Raw genomic sequence first — 20,892 nt, 5'->3', positions numbered from 1 at the left:
TTTCTTTATATGTCCATGGTGCATGCTTATCTCTGACTTGACATGTTGACAGTTGCCCAAAAGTTTTACATATCCCCTTTCTTGCTTTTTTGAACTCTCTCGCTCTCTTTCTCTGTCATGACATGCCTCAACCTGCATTCTCCACCTCCTGGGAGCTCATGCTAATTCCTGTACTGTGATTTGCTCTTGTCTGCGGGGTTCTGTGTGCCCACTGTATGATCTGATTGGCTATTTGAGTGACCCTGTGGGTTTTGAGGGGGAGCGGGCTTCCACTATTAACACAGACAGAAAGTGAGAGACACACACACTCAATGAGGTTACAACTTAAGACGAGACCAGCTGCAAAGAGGGAAGGAAGAAACAGAGGGGAAGTAAGAAAAAGAAAGAAGCATTATGATATAGAAATAATACAAGGAGGAAGAGAGATATCCCAGAGTGCCCCTGTAGACCCTGCAAACAGGTAGGTGTTACATACTGGAGCTGCTGCAAGGTAAACAACACAATGGCTGTCTGCTTGTGTCTGCTTGTGTCTGTTTGGCAGATTTCCTAAAAGTAAGCTGTTTTATTTGCACTTTTCTCAGGAAAAACATGTACAAGCATGTGTGTGTGTATGTGCATCTGTGCTGGTATGTAATAAGTATCTCCCCTGGCTTTGCTGTTCAGACATGAATAATCGCTCCATCGCCTGGTGGCTGAGACAGATCGGCCTGCCCCAGTACACCAAGACACTAGAGAGGGAATATTATGGGCTGGAGGTATGTGTGAACTGCATCTGTTTGTTGATACGGTATCTCTTCTTCCTTGTGTTCTGTGCTTCACTATCCTTGATTCCTCTTCATGAATTTCTGACCCGGCCTGTTTGTGTACTCCTCCAGGGTTTGCTGTATGTAACGGATGTAGAACTGAAGGATGCAGGGATAGAGGATGCAACACACAGGGAAACCATCCTCAATCAGCTTTCACGACACCGACAGAGGCTGGACCCACACTCTGGTGACACTCACATGCAAACACATAGGCACACATGGGCTGCACAAAAATGCAATAATCAAATTGCTTTAAACATGTAATCTAAAATCTATTTGTATCAAGTGGAAACATATCCTAGTTTGGTGAATATAAAACCTATAAAGTTTAGTAAAACTCTGGCACAGACGTTTATGAACCTCAAAGTAGGACATGTAATCATCTTTGGTATCAGGACTTTTATGGACCAAATATGTGAAAAACCAATGATTGTCCCATCAGTCCCAGCTGTGCTTTGCGTTTAGCCCGTATTATCAAACTAAACACATTAGGCCTGCTTTGACATCAGCATGTTAACATTGTCATTATTGGCATTTTAGCATACTGATGTTAGCATTTAGCTCGAAGCACAGCAGTGCCCAAGAAAGTAGCCCCAGAGAAATGCTTGTTTTGACATTTAAACTTTCTTCTTTATGATAAATGCTGATGTTATCTCAATACAGTCAAACATGCAATAGTTATAATTAAACAGTTTACAAATTAGAACATACATTCAATAATTTAGATATGCAGCCATATTGATAATGGAAAAATGTCTATAATTTCAACCATAATATTACCCAGTCCTACTGCACACATCAAAAGTGTTAAATGTGCACAGTGTCAAACAGACTCACATAGCTTACACCTAAAGTTTAAGTGCAGACTGTTTCAGTTGCTCTTAATTAGTTTAATTTACAGCAGATTCCATTTACATGCTAGTCTTGGATATATAGTTTATTCAAATTGTTGTTGTGTTCAAGTTGACATGTTTCTTAATGTGTGATTAAACCATCCTAAAGATAAACTCTTATCGTTTAATCATCCTGTTCAACTAGCAGAGAGCAGTATCTGTTGAAATCCTTCATGCCCGGTGTACTAATACTCTAAGTACAAGCTGGTTTTTCAAACTATTAGACTAAAAAATGTTTTACGGTGTTTACTGGCTTGTTCCAGCTCCGTGTAATTTAACCCTTTCAAGCATTAATTATGATATCCTTAGTCTGGATTTTTTTCTCAAGTGATTTTATACTTCTTTAGGCATGAAAAGAAAAAATATAACTTAATTTTTTAAAAACACACATTTTTCAGAGAGTTTTACACATGTCCACTCAGGTGGACTCCATGCGTTCTGAGTTCTCAACTTTAACATTATTTATTGAACAAAACATTGAAAAAAAGTACATATTATCTGAAAACTATAAAATTATATATATTTTCAATGCCTGTTCACATATATTAACATATTCCAAAACTTCAATCTAATGCAAAAGCGTGGAATAATTTTTTCAATCAATTTTCTAAAACGGATAACTTTTTCCTTTGTTCTCCAATTTATCTTTTTCAGATGTAATTCAGCAGTACAGCCTACTGACTTGTACATCACTTCATCAAAGCTATTTTAATATGAAAATTGGCATCATAGTGACACCAACTGTTTTACACATAATGGGATAATCTGGAAAAAAAGTTTTTTTTTTTACACAAATACTTCAAGTTGCATTCTAATAACATAAATCAATTGATTTAAAACCAAAAAGTTACAGCAAAGTAAGCTTTTTCAAGCACAACACATCTACAGTCATAGTATTTATTGTAGTATGTATAAGTCCGTGATGCATGATGTCCAATTTAGTGGACAGGTGATTAAACATAATTTCCTCCCAATGTGAAAATCAATAATTGCAAATTTTAACAACTATATGACTCCTAAGATGTTACTTGATGTTGCCATATTTTTTTTTACCTGCCAGGCTCTCCTATTTTAGAAGTATTTACAGGATATTCCTGAGCTACACAACTTTTCTGCTCCCTGTCGGCCATCTTGGTTTTGACTAATTGTGGCTGCTCTTACAATGGTTGGCCACTGGTTGGCAATGCATTGGAAGACACACAAGAGTCCACTGTAGTGGCTGATATGCAACTAGGCGATCTACATCCATGCATATTCAAGAAAACAGCATTTGAATAGCTGTCCACTGTAGTGACCACTATGCATGAAAGGGTTAAAGAAGCTCAATGTGAAAATCTAAAGAATAAGGACTAAAATGCAACAAGTTAAAAAACGTCTATCAAATCTGCATACACATTTAAATATACAGTGAGTACATACATGCAGGGCAGTTAAAGGAACCAGAACCATTGAAGCTCACTAATTAACACGTTATATCTCGTTTGTTTCAGGTTCTTATTTAACAGATGGACATGAAGGCGGCATGGGTCATCTCTTTTGTTCCTCTTTGCAAGAAAGCAAAATATACGCATATTTTCCAAAATGTCAAACTATTCCTTTATAATGTCTTTTTTGCCCTTTCAGGTGTGCAAGTTAAGCGCAGGGTGAGCCGAACGTACTCCCTGGGATCGTCTATGGACCTGGTGAGAACCTATGATGTGCCAGGAGTTAAAGCTCCCATATTATACACTTTTTGGTACTATTATACACCATATTATATGGTCTTAGTGGTCCCTAATACGTTTTTCTTTAATTGTTTGCTGAAAAAAACTTTCAGATAATTTATTGTACTATGCTGAAGTTCAGCTAATCTCACAATGGCCTATTTTTTAAAAAGAGCTGCAGCTCTCCTCGTAAATATACAATCTTTGCGCTGCCCCCGCCCCCTGTCCGGAAGCGAAGCCAGATACGCCTCGCCCTCTGTCTGTCAGGGCCGTGGACCAATAAGAAATAGGGGTGTGGGCTGCACAGTGGAAGCTTCTGGCTTTCCAGTTTGTGAGGTCAGAAAAGGGGAAAATTCTGACTGGAGTATATTGGGTGGGGGAGGGGTGGTGGTTTCAGAAAGGGGGATTGTGAGAAAAGGAGAGTGTTATTTTTTTAAATATTTTGGCAGTCTCTAGACACACTGTGGACCCATGGATATGTTAGAACACATTTAAAAAGTGCATTTAGCATAATATGTGACCTTTAAAGGTGGAGTCAGCAATTCTGGAGAATGTTGGTTGTCAAAATCAGTAAATATCTCTTTACGATTCGCTACCTGTGCTGTGTGGGCACTGGAAAAAACAGTACAGAAAAAGTAGCGGATTGTGAGGAGATATTCACTGATTTTGACAGCAAGAGTATTCCAGAATTACTGACTCCGCCTTTAACAACTCCACACTTTAAGACAATATAAGATATATTTTTTTTCTGTGAAGGACATTTTCATGCAGCAGTTGCAGTAATAATATTGCGATCAGCAGCTCCCTATTCCTAAGTACTCTGTTTGGGTCTCAACCATTTGCTGCAGGTGAAGCCAAAGAAGGATCTGTTTCGTCATAGCGTCCTGCCCCGCCTCCAACGCGCTGATAAGAAACACAGACTTTCTGCTTCCTGCTCCACTATCAGTGAGACAGAGAGCTGCCAGGACAGCAAAAGCAGGTGAGTTGACCCCCAGTGTGTGTTGTGTGTGTATGTTTAAGAGAGAAAGAGAGAGAGATCAACTCTCTCCATGTCAAACAGCCATGTGTGGCTAATATTTAACCACCGCCTCATAATATGTGTTTGTAATGGGAGGTAGTTGCACTGTTGTATATACACCGACTGAATAGATAATATGAATGAAAAGTTTTGATGGCAATAAAATAACGTCATGATCTAACTGAACTTAATTGCATGCAAAGCAGCTTTTGGATGACTAACATAAAAAAGGAACACCTTGGGATATTTTGGTCACCCACCCCCAGGACTGTGGGACAATGGCCAGTTCATGTGTGTGTGTGTGTGTAAGTTGTACATCTTGAGGTCTACGCCTTTAACTGGAAAGACAGTTAAATGCAAGCTAATGTGTCAGCATTAAAGGGCCAGTTTACCAAAATTACACAAAGACATGTTTAGTGTGGGGTTTTGGGTTGTTTGTGCTCTGAATTGGAGACATACAGTACCTAAATCAGAAAACAACTCGTCTTTCAAGAAACACAATTCCAGTCTTATTTCAATAATAACAAAGATTTGATTTATTATGACATAAAAGAAGATAAAGAAAAAGGGGCGCACTACAGTTGGTTTCCCTTTAGTCACTAGATTGTGATGGTGCCTCCTCTTCATTATACACAAAATAAATAAATAAAAAACAAACACACATCCTTTCATCAGGCACAAGGAGAAGTCCTAGGAGATTTTCCTCTTTTTCTTATAAAAAAGCAAATCCTTTGAATTTAGATGCTGGGACAATTGGATTATTTGTCAAATCAAATAATTCCGCAGCTCAACAAACCACCACAGTTTTAAACTTTACCACACTTATTTAAGCATGCAGTACAGCTTACAAAGCAACTGAGTAGGCTATGTACTGTGTAACTGTGATATGGAAGAATAACATGACCTAGCGATGCATGTTTTCACTATGTCAGCGCACTGCGAGCACTGGCCAAAAAAAACTATACACAAGATGGTGTCAATGACCAGTTATGATGATGGATGAGGTAAGTGTTGTTGCATTTGGTTTATTTTAGATTGACTAACGTTATGATTCAGAACAGATTAGTTGTTGAAATACCTACTGCCTGTTGTGGCTAGGGAGTTGAGCTTCTTCTTCTCCTGTTTATAAAAAGCGGAATAACACCCTTGGGCAGTGTACACGCAGAAACGTTGAAGTGTATACCTACTTCATCTTAACTAAAGTGTTTTTATGGTCAGATGTAGTATGTAGAATAGAAAAAAGAAAGAGTATGCGATTTGGAACGCAGGGCAAGTTTTAGGCAACAGAGAAAGTCGGGAAAAGTCAAGATGTCAAAGATATATTGCTAACCATTCACCCATATGCAATATATATAATGTAAATTGTTGCGTGAAAGTTACATAGTGGACCTTTAAGATTGACTACAGGACTTAGGCCCCAGACATGTGCAAGATGATTTTTATTTTTCACTGCAGATAAAATTAAAAATTATCCTCATGACTAGATATTATAAGAGATAGGCCTAGGCCTAAGTAAAACAATATTTTTTATCAGGTAGGCATAAATATCAATGCGCTGTTACAAAAATCACAACTTTTAGAAACTGCAGGCTATTAAACATACAAATAGGCCTACAATTATTGACAAAAGATGTACCCTAGTTTTTTTTAATGTTTGTGTGTGTGTGTGTGTGTGTGTGTGCGTGTGTGTGCGTGTGTGTGTGTGTGTGTGTGTGTGTGTGTGTGTGTGTGTGTGTGTGTGAGTGACTGACTGACTTCTTATGGCCTTTTGCACAACACCTTTTTCTAATCTGTGTGAACAACACTTGTTGTGCAATAGGCATATGTTCAGTTTGTGTAACAAAAAGTCGAGTCAAATAGACATTTTTGCGTGTGTTCTTTGGGCCTACCGACATTCCACCTACCATAAACCTGACTGCGGCCAGGTGATGTGTGTTGGCTCGGCTCATGTCGGTATCCGAGGAATGCCGGTGTTAGAAAGCAGTGTTTCAGTACCGGGGCCTGGGGCGGGGAGGAGGAGGTGGAGAACTTGTGGGAACTCGTCCGAAAAACTGCAGGGAGGAGTGCGAGGAGAAGGAGGGGGCTGCTGGGAGGGACCGCAGCGGAGAAGCCTTGAACGCTACAACTCCACAGCTGGTATTAGGTGGTGTTACTTTGGACGTGGGAGAAAAAAAATAAAACATGTCCGGGACGAGGAAGCTGTGAAGCGGACTGTCAGGTAGGACCGTTGGCCGCTGTCAGTAGAACGGTTTTTGAAAAGTGGATATAACTTCGTAAATTAACGCGAGACTTGCTTTTTCGGTCAAGTTTTTGACAGACAGTTGATTGAACTTTACATGTTCGGGGCTTTCTGAGCTTTTAGGACTATTTCTGACACATCGAGCTATTCAAATATTCTCATTTTAGACAAAAAGAAAAGAAAATAATGTCGAGAGTTTGTTAAAAAGTGTGTTGCTGCTACCTGTAGCCCAGCATTGCCAGCACACTGCTGCCTAGACTACCTGTTGCACAATATTGAAGCACTCATAAAGAGACTAGGCTGCATGTTTCAAGTAGGCTAATTCAATATGTTCACATTAAAAGCAGGCCTACAACTGCAACGTCAGCTAATAACTTTGAGGTGCCAGATAACACAGGTGAGGAGCAGTTGGTTAGTGAAGCTGAATAAAATAGTTTGAAACAAGGCTTTATGTGGTGTCAGGTTGCGCATTGCACAGGTGTTTCTGTCGTGCTGCCCGGGCCAACGCCCCTCTGACAGGATGTGTCACCCTCTCACCTCGTAACAAATCTTAAAACTGTGATTTATTTATGTGAACTGCATGTGTGCTTCTGCTGTCCTGTGTGCTTTAACTCTGAACATAACAGTTGCCATTTTATTAGGTAGGACTAGACCTTCAGTCTGACACAGTAGACCTTTTAGAAATTGTACTTTAGGATACATCTAGAGTTTTGTTTGGAACTATTTTAAAGAGATTGCCATTTTGTAATATTGTAGTGTAACTATAAAGTAGGTCTAGCCTAATAATTCAAGGGTTGCCAATTCACATGGTACTGAACCAACTTGTATTTTGAAATAATATTATAAGTCATGTAAACATGTAAAGACTTGTAAATCCATTTGTGCCTTTACCTTCTGAGGAACTAAATCTAGTCTTTTATTGACACACAGTAAATTCCAAACTTGTTGAACCATCCACATGCAGCAAGGAAGGACATAACACATGGCTGCTCCGATATGAAAACAATTAGAGCTTCTTAAACTTTTCATCTCATTTAGAGTGGACTTTACTTCTTATTAGGTAAACTTTATTTACAGAATCGTGTGAGTGATTGTCTCGTAGGGGATAACTGACCTAAATTGTCAATTTTACTGTCCAAGTTGATTGTTTTGTCATTTTTTTTTGTCAGTTTTGTTTAGAAAGTACAATTTTATTTCTTAATTTTTTCGTGTTCATAAAGCAAATCTTTTCTAGCAAGCCCTCAGAGAATAAGGGTCCTTATTATATCGATCAGTTGATCAACAGCGAGTTAATTTGATATTCATTTGAACATACTTTTTTTCAGGAAAGAAATGCCAAATATATGCCCAGTTGTGAAACGTTGCTTTTTTTCTTTGTCTTCTGTGGTAGTAAACTGCTTTCAGTCTATCACATAAATAAGACAAAACAAGCAATTTGAAGATGAATATTGTGTTTTGGGTACTTGTGATGGCGGCATTATTCTAATTTATTTTTGTAATTGGCAGATTTGTCAATAAGGATAAACCCAAACCTAAGTTGAAGTCAGAAATAGGACCTAACATGAGACATTAAGCTGCTTTTAATATTTAAAAATTTTTAGTTAAGTTTTGTGGAATAGCTCAGTGTGGTGGTGCAGAAGGTCAGCCAGCACCAGTGAGGACACTGAGGTCACGTTCTTGTTATTTTGGGTTTTAGTAATGGAGGTTTTTATATTCTGCTGTATAACGACCTACATGTGTTGGGACATTATTATCCATTTCTTTGAGACTTTTCAGACATGATAAAAAATTCAATATTTCTTCAGTAGAAATGTATTTCTGGCGGCATGGATGGAAAGGACTCTGAAGTTTGCTTGAAAGAATAATTCTATTTGGCACTAATTATAATGAACATAAAAAAATGTAAGCCAATAATGATCTTAGTTTGAGTTTAGATTATAGGTCAATGGTGATATCCGGATAACCTATATCTTGCAGAAAATGTATCGGTTACTCAAAACGTTTACAGAAGTTTTCTTTTATGTCTGGGGTTTGGTGTTGAAAGCCTATACAGCTCATGACATCAATATTTGTAAAATCCTGGTACGGCCTTGTTGGTGTGATAACAACATTTGAGTAATTTATTTCAACAGCAGGACAAGCTACGGCCTCCAAAATAAGTATCACTTTGAATCAACAAAACAGAAAAGGCTCTATGATAGTAAGATTAATTGTGGGACTGTTTTGGATAGAATTAGTCATTCCTCGGTTTGCAGCTTACTATACATAGAAGTGTGTGTATTGTGCATCAGGGGATGTCATTAGTTTTATTCAGGGTCGAAGCAAACAAGAACATTTCACAACACTGCTTTGCACATCCCTGAACACACAATGTTTTTCACATCGTTAAAACACTGAGCGATGCATAGATATAGATGTACTAGAATGGATAATAGTGCACGAGATGGTCGGTAGTAAAACAGTCACGCCCTGTTGTGAATCTGTCCATCTGTGAACCTTGTGTTTACAGAGGCAGGAACGTGGAGGCTTGGGGAGGAAGGAAGGAAGGTGGAAAAAGAGGCAGGCTATTAAAAGTCAGTCAGTTTGTGTGGCGTTAATGACAGACGCAGACCTTGGCATTGGCCTTCTCCCGTGTACTGTTCAAAGCAAAAACATGGAAAAAAAGTGTCTCCCTGGGGTTTAGTCTAGTAGCTCCAAATCACCTCTTATCTCTGTTTTTTTACAGCAAGAGGAGAAGTGTCAGCGCATACTTCAGCCAGCTGAAGGTAAGAGGTTAAGCAAACGACCTCTCCTTCTCTCACTCTTTCCTTCATGCCCTGACACAAGCCAAATATGAGAACAGAAAACACGCAGAGTATAACTATGGTCCCTGTTGGGCTGTTGTAGGTGTTTGGTGGTCGGAGAGACATGGACTCATTGAAGAAGGAGCTGGAGGAGGAGCTGAAGCTTGGCACTAATGACCCGAGGGGCCATGCATGGTACCACGGGCCCCTGACCAGAGAGGTGCTCAATGGACCAAACTATTCCTGCTGTACTCGCACTGAATAAAACATCTTAATGCTTGCTTTATCCTCTTTTTCACTATGGCCAACTCACATTTGACCTTATAAGTTATATAGAGTGTGACTCCATGCCCAGCTGACCAAACTAAATCTGCCGACTTGTCTCCAGGCTGCAGAGTCCCTGTTTGAGAGGAACGGAGACTTCCTGGTCCGAGACTCGAGCTCTGCCCCGGGCGACTACGTTTTGAGCTGCTTTTGGGAGGACGGACCCATGCACTTTAAAATCATCCGAGTGACACTACGTCCTAAAAAGGTCTGTCTCTGTGTTATGTGTATGTGAGGCAAGTGGGGGAATAATCAGTTCATTGTTAAAATCATTAATCAACCAATCCAAACATTCACTGGTCCCATCTGGCAAAATGTCAATTTGAGCTGAACAAGCAATTTACAATTTGACTAATTTCCTATTGAGCCAATCAACACATTTATTATATTTTGAAAAAATGGAGCCAAGTAAAGCAGAGCGCAGGTTTTAGCTCAATCAGGTGCGGATACTGTGTTCTTCTGACCTTGTGTGAGGGGAAGTATTATAAAACAAAGATTGATTTCTGGCAAACACTCCCTCCCAGTAGGTTGCTCTAAAATATTTGTAGCTTGGCAGCTGTTCTCAGCTTCACAGCAGTTATAATAAAATAAAAAAACATTGAAATCTGTCAAATCAAACCTGGAGTATAATCTATTTATGTGCCGTTGATCCTTTTGCTCAGTACGTTGCAAAAATACACACAATTAAGTTGCAGTATTAACCCCCTTGTAAAAAACTTGGACAGAGATTTTAAGCATTTAATTTACAAAATGGCAATTAATAATTTTTAAGAAAGAAAAATATACAGTACATATATACAGTGTATATATAAGAAAATAAATTCTGGAATAGACTGATCCAAATCCAGGTATCAGATTCAAATGGGAACTGTGGATCATTGCGTCTCTATCTGTTACTGAGAGATGTTCCCTCTTAAAGGCTCTTCTTGATATAATATGTGTGTGTCTGCATGTCTGTGACAGGGCTACTCCCGGGAGCTGTTCCAGTTTGAGGAAGATCGCTATGACAGTGTCCCGGCTCTGATCCGCTTCTATGTGGGCGGGCGTCTTCCCGTGTCCCAGGCCTCGGGTGCTATCATCTATCACCCAATCACGCGGACCCTTCCTTTGCGTGTCATCACCGAGCGACAAGCGGAGCACGGCAGTAGAGGTGCAGAGGGGAAAAAACATAATGAAGCTGACAAAAGACGCAGCTTCAGCTCCCATCACGCAGAGACTCTGCAGTTCGTCAATCCACTGCTGAGGTGGGAGGAAGTCTGTTGAAATGTAGTGTACATACACATGTATAGTGTTGGAACATACTGTGTGTACACAAATACATATGCTCATTAAGTTTATTTTATGTGTGGCAGGAGTGGAAGTCAGCCTTCTAACTTGGAGAACGTGGGACGAAGGCCTTTACTTCAGTCTGCACAATCTGACAGCAACCTACGAACTGGTACATTATCATAAACCTGCAACCTACAGTTTACACCTAATGTCCACTGGATGCAGCTCTAAACAGAGTGGCTTGCTTTCACCTTTACTGTACAGTCCTTCTACAGAACAGGGGGAATGTAATTCATATTCAAGTTATGTGTTTTCTTTTTCCTTCTTTCTTTTTCTATTCGTAAATCCAGCTCACATTAGCCTTTACGAAAATATATATTTAAAAACAATATGATGATAGGAGAACAAGCTGGTCAGAAGAAGTTAAGTACAGCCACACATTTATTATAAATTAGCTGCAAAGCATCACATACAATACAAATGATTTGTTTTAGATAAGTGAAACAATTTAAAAAATGTTTGGATATGTAGAATCTATTGAGCAGACAGCTTGAAGACAGTGCGCTTCCAAAAGACTTCCAATAGACAATGGTGATCATTTGAACCGTGACAGAGCCATAACTGGAATGCAGCCAGTGGACAGTTGGGGTCAGCCTCCTCTCCTGAACGATCAACCTATACATTGTATATTACAGAATTGATTTAAGAAGGTATTTCAAAAGTGAAGAGTAAAACCAAGCATTGAGACTAGGGCTGTCAAAATTAACGCGTTAACGCAGGGTGATTAATTTCTGGAATTAATGCGTTAATTTTTTTTAACGCATTTAACGCATGTGCAGAATGATCCGCCCCGTGCATCCCACCCGCTCTACACTACAGTCACTCTTACGCTGTGGCTGACCCAGGATCAGTAGCTGCGCACAGCCAAACATAGCAGCACGCTAGTCTATGTTTAAACTACTAACCACGGACCCAGACCCGTCGCCAGACCTCAGTCTTAAGGGGGGCATATGAAATGCATAGGGGGGCACAATTATTATTAGCCTACAGTACGTATATTTTCAATAGTCCTATACTCTATTCGCGCAGCACGTAATCATCACGTTAAACTAACCAACAGCGGTAGCCTATAGCCTACAACATCAGTCCTCATAATTCATAATTTAAAGCAATACATTACATAGAAGCAATGTTATGAATATCCATAAAACACTTGACTATTCAACATATTAGATGTAGCCTAACACCAGACGCATATCTCAAACATTGCATTTTAAAGCAGTCAACAGAGGGATACACACACACACACACACACACACACACACACACACACACACACACACACACACACACACACACACACACACGGTAGCCTACTTTGAGTGGAGGCAGGGCTGTGCTCTCTCCAGTCCCTTCTATCAGTACAGCGGGAGGCGGCGTTTCTCCGAGCTCAACCTCCTCATCAACATATCTTTCGGCCTCCGGGTTCAAAGCAGCCAGTACGCCAATGAGCTCGCTACTGCGCTCTCCAAAACGCGCATCCATCTCTCCTTGCACAGCATCAATAACACTGTAAAATACTCTTGAACTCAGTCTTTTCGTCTATGTCACTTTCTGACGGACCAACTGTTTCCTCAACTGCAAATCCGCGTAGGTTCTTGTAAATTGTGCGTCTTCTCTTGCTTGGACCGGGTTCGGTCCGGGGTCGGTCTCCGGCACAGCCTCGATGGCCGTGGCTGGAGGAGCGCAGAGTTCCCACAGTGCAAAACTGTGGCTTCACGCAATCAGAAGTGTCACCGCGCTGAACAAGTCCATAATTTCGGATTGTAGTCGGATTGTCATGCGGCTCGAAAAGTGACAACAGTTTGACGATCCGATTTGGCAGAGGAGACTGTTGGTGGGCTTTTCAACCGTTACCGAATATCGATTATGATGAACTGGAATAGTAAGCCGGCGAAAACTCATCCAGCTTCACTTTCAAAAATGCGCGGTAACTGTTGAGCGGCTACATTGACGTAGTTACGTATAGCCTTACTTTCTTTTCAGTAAGGCCCTGATAGGCGGTTGCAGTGCAGATAGACTCCCATCAATCAAACAAAATCACACCATTGTTTATTTATATTTTAAATGTTTTGATGATAAAGAATGCAACATTAGTATTTATCAACACAAAATTAGCTACTATGATAGTATAAAATAAAAATGAAAGTAATTTTTTGAGAGAGATCTGTGCCCCAAGTGGGGGGGCACAAGCATGTCTGGGGGCGGGCCCGGCCCCCTATGGCCCGCCCATAGCGACGGGTATGCACGGACCTATAACTGCTGCTAACGGCCACGTCTGTGTCGCGGCTGGCAGTTGCTCTCGGAAGCAACAGGAGAAACATTCTGCTCCAGAAACAAACGTCTGCAGTTTTCAGAGGTGTGTGTAGCCTACGTGACAACAACGTCGTCTACACACAAACACACACACACACACACACACACACACACACACACACACACTGTAGCGGAGGAAACTGGTGGATGTAGGTATCGGTACCGCGCTGATCTGCTATCACAGGTTTCACTTCAGAGGTGTCGGCCAGAACAGCACTTATGGCCAAACACGTCAGACTATAAGCATGAGACTAGGAGAGGAGGAGTAGGGTTTATCCGCTCTTTATTTTCCTTCTTTCACAGACACAGCAGCATAGATCGCGGGAAAAGAAACACAGGCTTAAACTCCGCTCGTGACTCGTGAGGAGACGTTACAACAGCTGTTGCGACCCGCGAATCGTGGCCGTTAATAACATGCATAAACTATAGCCTAATTTATAACAGCGATCGGGACTGCATGTAGGCTACTTACTCACTCACGGGTGATTCCCATAAACTCAAATAAACACGTTTCACATGTGGAATGATCGATTACTGCGGCAACGCTCACACATCCGACCGAGGGAGAAGAGAAAGGAAACTTACTAAACAGACTCTCCGGCCGACTGACGTCACGGCAGCTAACTGACAGTTATCCACACTGAATAAAACACATCTTAACACACTGTAAAAAATATCAAACACTAACTTATGAACTTTGGGGCCTTTTCTACACACAGACACACAAACAAACTGCAATCAGGTTGTATTCAGGAATTTAAAACCATGGATTCACTCAATACATGCCATTATAGCCTATGCTATAGATATTTGCTGAATAGAGACAGCCAAATTTAAGTTGGTTGTTTTAGTTGATTATAATTTATTTGCAGTAATTACACCATCATTTGGATTTTCAATGAATAAAAACTACATTTAAATGTATATATTCACCTTCTGTCCTTTATCTTTCAATTCATATAACAATATACAGAAAAAATTGTAATTTTTTGGGCCTATTTCGAATGGTAGAATTAATCGTGATTAATCCACGGAATCCTGTGATTAATCTGATTAAAAATTTTAATCGTTTGACAGCCCTAATTGAGACACATACAAAAATGTCATAATTCATACCATGCTGTGTTGATTGTCTTTCACTTTCCTGCTGTGGTCCAGGTGTTCCACAGAAGCCTCAGTCGGTGGACACAGGCCCTGCCCCCATCTCCCCAGTGTTCCGCACAGGCAGCGAACCCCTGCTGAGCCCACAGCCACGACACACACGGCCTTCCCATCCAGGTGACAAGCACACACACATTTTATTCATGGCCAGATTGGAAAATAAAAACAGCACAGATATTGAACTGCACAAATCCCCTGCTCTTTCATAACTCACAGATACACCTAAGGCAGAATGCCCATTTTTCATAAATCGTTTGTCAGAAACCATGGCCAAGAAATACTTGCCGTCTTGGCACTAGGATATTATGTATAATGGTAGATGAATGTACAGTGGAGGAAATAAGTATTTGATCCCTCACTGATTTTTTTTTGCCCACTTACAATGAAATGAACGGTCTATCATTTTAATGCTAGGTTTATTTTAACAGTGATAGACATAATATCTAGAGGAAAATCCAGAAAATCACATAACAAAAAGATAGAAATATTTTTGCATTTCATTGAGTGAAATAAGTATTTGATCCCCTATCAAAACATTGCTTAGTACTTAGTGGAGAAACCCTTGTTGGCAAGTACAGAGGTCAGACATGTCTTGTAGTTGATGACCAGGTTTGCACACATCTCAGGAGGATATTTGGACCACTCCTCTTTGCAGATCCTCTCCTAATCTTTAAGGTTTCGAGGCAGTCGCTTGAGCTTCAGTTCCCTCCACAGATCTATTGGATTAAGGTCCGGAGACTGGCTAGGCCACTCCATGACCTTAATGTGCTTCTTCTTGAGCCACTCCTTTGTTGCCTTTGCTGTATTTTTAGGGTAATTGACGTGCTGCGAAGACCCATCCATGACCCATTTTTACAGACCTGGCTGAGAGAAAGAGGTTGTCACCTAGTATGTCATGGTACATGGCCCCATCCATAGTTCCCTCGATGCAATGAAGTCCACCTGTCATAATGCTTTAACCTCCATGCTTGACTGTGGGGATGGTGTTCTTGGGGTCATAGTCAGAATTCCTCTTCCTCCCAGCATGGCAAGTCACTATGATACTAAAGAACTTGATTTTGTTCTAATCTGACCACATCACTTTCTCCCAAGCATTCTCTGAGTCGTTCAGGTGTTCATTGGCAAACTTCAGACGGTTCTGTACATGTCCCTTCTTGAGCAAGGGGACTTTACGGGCACTACAGGATTTCAATCCATTACGGCATAGTGTGTTATCAATGGTTTTCTTGGTGACTGTGGTCTCAGCTGCCTTGGGATCATAAACAAACTCCTCCTGTGTAGATCTGGGCTGATCCCTCACCTTTCTCATGATCATTGATACCCCACAAGGTGAGATCTTGCATGGGGTCCCAGACCGAGGGAGATTGATGGTCATTTTGTGTTTCTTTCATTTTCAAATAATCGCACCAACAGTTGTCTCCTTCTCACCCAGCTTGTCGCCAATGAACTTGTAGTCTGTTCCGGCCTTGTGCAGGTTTACAATCTTGTCCCTGATGTCTTTTTAGACAGCTCAGTCTTTGGTCTTGCCCATGATGGAGATGTTGGAGTTTGATTTATTGACTCTGTGGACAGGTCTCTTTTATACAGGTAACAAGTTGAGACAGGTGTGTTTTATACAGGAAACTAGTTGAGATTAGGAATATTTTTTTAAAGCACGAGGACTAATCTGTGGGAGCCAGAATTCTTTATGGTTGGTAGGGGATCAAATACTTATTTCACTCAATGAAATGCAAAATAATTTATATACTTTTTTTAATGTGATTTTCTGGATTTTCTTTTTGATATTCTGTCTATCACTGTTAAAATAAACCTATCTTTAAAATTATAGACCGCTAATTTCTTTGTAAGTGGGCAAACTTACAAAATCGGTGAGGGATCAAATACTTATTTCCTCCACTGTATATAACAACATGGGGTATCCCTTCACAAGATGCAGTGTTTTTTGCAGTCACACACGCCTGTACTGTATGCTTTGGTTCTGGCATAATTAACCTAACCCTTAATGCATCCTTCTGCCCAACACAGACTGAGAGAAGGTGAAGAAAGAGAGGGCAAACAAAAAAAGGATAAAAATGTAAACATTTACAAATATGGTAAAACTCTCAGTAACCCTCGCATAGCGGGCATTCTCCAACTTTCTTTCTGTAAAGTCCTAAAATTTGTTCATAGTGAAAGATTGGCATTTCCACAAAGTTAAAACTAAAACTATTTCTCTGGAATCTTCCTGAGACTTGTCTTGTGTCTGTGAATGCACCGTTGCAGCAGCTTCTTCTCCAAATATAGAGTCTGCCATTGACACCCACACACTCATAACTCCCTCCTGTGTTACTGCAGGTGGTGGTGTGACTTTGCGTGGTTCCGATGGACAGCTGCACACCAGAGCTCCTCCTAAACCTCTCAGGATCTCCACTCTTTTCCCTAACGGCATCCCTCCCCCATCCAGAGGCCGGAACCCTGACCCCTCCTCTAACTACGGCGAGCTGGTCGTACATGTAAAGAGCATGGGAGTTTGTGCCCTCTTTCTCTTGCTATTGTCGGTGAAATGCGGAAGATCTTTACAGGCTGTCTGTAAATAGTCCATGGAGGGTTAATGTCCACCTGCTGTTGTGTTCAGGTGCCACATTCCCAGCGGACAGGTCACGTGGACCGACTGCGTGCCGAGGAGAAGTGGCAGAGCCGCGCCCGCCTCACAGAGACGTCCTTTGGTTTTCTGGAGGCACAGAAGAGCGGAGCGTCATCAGAGCTGCTGTTTGTCAACGATCCTCAGAAAGTGGAAGACTGGCATTTTGAGAAGCCACAGGTTTGTAATTATTATATTTTTTAAAGTTTGAAGTTTTCAAATGTGTTTGAGTTGGGTAATCAGTGACAGAACTGTCATTTGTTTTTATCAAAGTTGTGTATAGTTGCATTAAAAAGTAATTAAGAAAAAACTTGTGTTGAAGCGGACACATTCTTGAGATAATCTATTTATGTATCCGCTTGTTGTTTCTAACCTGTGCTGGCTGAATTACTGTATTATTTTTTGCCAGCAGGTGTCATAGTGATATTGGATCAGTTTGTAACAGCCGTCTACAGCTTTAGAATACAATCATTGGCCTCAATAATGAACAACAAATAAGCTGAACATTTGAACAGCTACAGTATTTAACAGCACGGAGGGTCAGTTCTGTACTTACTCATATCGTTCCCAAACCATCACAGGTGGAGACAGAGTCCTGTTTCCAGTTGGATCGCTTTGAGTCGCTGCTCTTGCCCGAGAGCAACCGCCCTCTGGATCCCGGTGTCCTGCTGACAATCAAAGAGCTCTTCAACCGCTCCAACGCCAACAACACCGCTCTGCACATGCTCAGTGTTGACTGCCAGGTAGCTTCCCTCTATCTAACAAGTAGATCTTATGATCAATAATATATGCTTTATTTTTTTATGTTTTAAAATTTTTCAAGGTTGTGGGCTTATCTCCTGCTATCTATGACATGCTCTTAATCAAACACAAAAACCTATGGAGCTGTTTTAAGTTCATGTTTAATTTATTTAGTCATGATACATTTACCAATTAGAAAAGGGTTTATATTCTTATATTTGTGAGTGTAGTTTAATCCTGACTGGCTATAAAATGGTGTTTTTCTGTAAACTCAACACACCAAATTCCTGCCAAATTGAGTCACCCAGTGAACTGGATATAAAACCTGACCGGCCATTGATGTTGTCATTGTTGTGGTTCTGCAGGTAGCACGCATCTTTGGGGTGACGGATGAGCAGAAGAGGCTTATGGGAGTTGGATCAGGGCTGGAACATGTTACTTTGCCACACGGACACCAGTTACGACAGGATATGTTAGAAAGGTAAATGTAGCCGATAAATTTTTTTTAGGTTTTATACACTTAAAAATGTATGTATGAATAGATTGGATTAGAAAGAATTGGTACACACACACACACACATATTACGGAAACCATTTTCAAATGGTATCTCTGCCTGCAGATATCCACAATGTAATGTGTGCATGTTTAAAGGTATCCATCTCTTATTGCCGATGTGACTGCTCAATTTTTGTTTGTGTTGCTGAAAGCACAAAAACCTTAACAATTGATTTGACAGTGACATCTTTCACACACTTCTAAACAATTAATGTTTTCATTTTTTAGGCATCATCTAATAGCACTTGGCATTGCAGTGGACATCCTGGGCTGCACTGGCACTGTGAGCCAGAGGGCGACCGTCTTACATAAAGTAATCTCATTGGCTCAGGCCCTAAAAGAACACGCCCACAACCTCTTCTCCTTCTCAGCTGTGATGAAGGCTCTGGAGATGCCTCAGGTGATGTAACTATTACAGAGACACACTCTATTGGAATAAAACTAAAAAGCTGGTTGAAGTTTTCCAATACCCTTTATTTGTTTTCCCTTCGCATGTGTGCAGATAATACGACTGGAGATGACGTGGCGAGCACTGCGGAGGAACCACACAGAGAGCGCAGTTTTGTTTGAGAAGAAACTCAAGCCCTTCATGAACTCGCTGAATGACGGAGACGGTGAGGGGGGGGGGGGGGGTGTTTATCGGAGTATATTCTTTTAGTGCTGGCATTAGCTGAAGTTAAATTAAGCAATGAAGCTACAGTCATTCCGATTGTCTCTGATGTCAAATCAAACTGATTTAAAAAAAAGTGATGGCGGAAAAAAATCACCTCAGAAAATTTAGAAGAATTCACTCAGCTGCTCCTATAGGCACAAATGTTTTTTTCAACTTTCTTAAACATGTGATGAAATAAAAAGAAATTTGTGACTTACAGTATAGTCTCGTGTGTAAAATTAGCACACTTCCTCTTGTTAAAACAGGTTCTGTATAAATAGCACTTTGACATACTTTTGGAGTCGTGATTGTATTGCATTGACCCTTGCGTGTATCTTGTTTTTTTTATGTGGTGTTTTTGTAGATTCTGTGGTCCAGGGTCCCATTGCCGTGCCACACCTGGTCCCTCTGCTGATGGCCATGGAGGGTGAGGACCCGGTGGAGGACGATGAGCGAGGCTGTCAGCTCCTCTACAACGTCCTCCAGTCGGCTCGCAGTGCCGCGCTGCACGCACAAGACTACCAGCAGCACGCACACTCTCTACTCACAGGTGAGCACACACACATGCACCTACACTAATGGCTTATGTCTTCATTCACACAATGGGCCTCATTCAAGAACATGGCTGTAGTCTTTTCCTTAATCTCTTACTTGTTTTTACTTTATGAGGTTTGCTCAAGGCTGATTAGTTCATATTCTCTAGGCTAAACAAACTTATCTCGTTTTTACATGGTGAATGACACCTTTTCATGAGGAGGAGACGGTAGCCTACTGTAATTTCAAGAGTGACTTTAACTTTTACCAGTCATTTTCCAGTAAGATATCTTTACTTTTACTCAAGCATAGCTTGTTAGTACTTTATACACACCTGGGTGTACGTGGGACTTGAGAACAAATCTGTTCTTACGAGCTCTTCTTGCATGAGAGCCTTTGTAAAAAAATTAGCTCTTGCAGAAATGATCAACGATTATACTTTAAAAATTGGCGTGCACTGTGAAAACGATCATCATTTGTGGTATCTGATGAAATGTGCGTGCCACTGCTTGATCAGGAGGCTGGAAGCCGATCCCGGTGCTGCTGGAGGCTTTCCGGACAGAGTTCGCCCTGAGGATTTTCTGGGGTCACTCTGGGGCGTCGGCCGACAGAGAGGAGCGCTACGACAAGTTCGACAAGATCCTCTGTGTCCTCTCAGATAAACTGGAACCCGTGGAGCTCACGCCACAACAACCTCTGACCTGAGCCTCACACGGCCTGGCTCACCAATTCAAAAGGTGAAATCGGCACTTTCTTCACCAGAGGAAAATGGGAGGGATGAAAGTCAAATGGTTTTATCAGCACGTTGCAGTCTCACCCCAGAGTTCACACAGACAATTAAGAAGACTTATTTTCTTTTCTAGATAGGCGAGACTGTCAAACTCGTCCAGTGAAAACTTTTAATGAATGAATGAATTATATCTGGAGTGTGTGGGCCCTGGGATTTTTTTTTTACTGTGAAAATTTCTGCCTTGGATTTTTCTTTTTTAAAAACAAAAACTAGAATCTGTTTACTTCTTCAAATGTACTTTTTTTTAAATCAATCAACACTTGTTTGATACTTGAGATTTCAATGTACCAGAGTTATTTCCCTTTGTGCATGAACTGCTGCTGTACCGGACCACACTGGATTTTGTGTTTTGTCATTTCAGTGTTTCTAATGCAATAAATGCATTTGTTTATTTTTTGAATGTTGTATTTCTCATAAATGACACTGT

The 20,892-nt window shown here is 40.8% G+C and overlaps 1 protein-coding gene across 3 annotated transcripts; it reads left to right on the top strand.

The window, feature by feature from the left end:
- The first annotated feature begins 320 nt into the window (after positions 1–320).
- Positions 321–20,865, top strand: sh2d3a (SH2 domain containing 3A). 3 transcript variants are annotated; one of them, XM_080029779.1, is made up of 19 exons: positions 321–460; positions 664–755; positions 876–993; positions 3,323–3,381; positions 4,251–4,381; positions 9,385–9,424; positions 9,546–9,662; positions 9,831–9,974; positions 10,730–11,010; positions 11,119–11,204; positions 14,570–14,689; positions 16,907–17,064; positions 17,187–17,372; positions 17,774–17,935; positions 18,299–18,414; positions 18,718–18,889; positions 18,992–19,103; positions 19,506–19,691; positions 20,193–20,865. In XM_080029779.1, the coding sequence occupies exons 2-19, from the start codon at positions 666–668 to the stop codon at positions 20,378–20,380; spliced, it is 2,466 nt and encodes an 821-aa protein (XP_079885905.1). In that variant the 5' UTR covers positions 321–460; positions 664–665; the 3' UTR covers positions 20,381–20,865. The 3 variants fall into 3 exon arrangements, with proteins under 3 accessions (XP_079885905.1, XP_079885904.1, XP_079885906.1); XM_080029778.1 differs by having other exon boundaries at positions 664–993; XM_080029780.1 differs by lacking the exons at positions 321–460; positions 664–755; positions 876–993; positions 3,323–3,381; positions 4,251–4,381 and adding an exon at positions 6,536–6,638.
- Positions 20,866–20,892: the final 27 nt, after the last annotated feature.

The sequence above is a fragment of the Ammodytes marinus genome (assembly GCF_949987685.1).
Source record: "Ammodytes marinus genome assembly, chromosome: 6".
Lineage (NCBI taxonomy): Eukaryota > Metazoa > Chordata > Actinopteri > Uranoscopiformes > Ammodytidae > Ammodytes > Ammodytes marinus.
This window is presented reverse-complemented; position numbering and strand designations above follow the sequence as displayed.

Bases quoted from the DNA above. Each gene is read 5' to 3' on its own strand.
- sh2d3a (XM_080029778.1), top strand. From the start codon at position 666: ATGAATAATCGCTCCATCGCCTGGTGGCTGAGACAGATCGGCCTGCCC. The intron at 3,382-4,250 runs GTGAGAACCTAT...CATTTGCTGCAG, and splicing joins TGGGATCGTCTATGGACCTG to GTGAAGCCAAAGAAGGATCT. The intron at 19,692-20,192 runs GTGAGCACACAC...CTGCTTGATCAG, and splicing joins CGCACACTCTCTACTCACAG to GAGGCTGGAAGCCGATCCCG.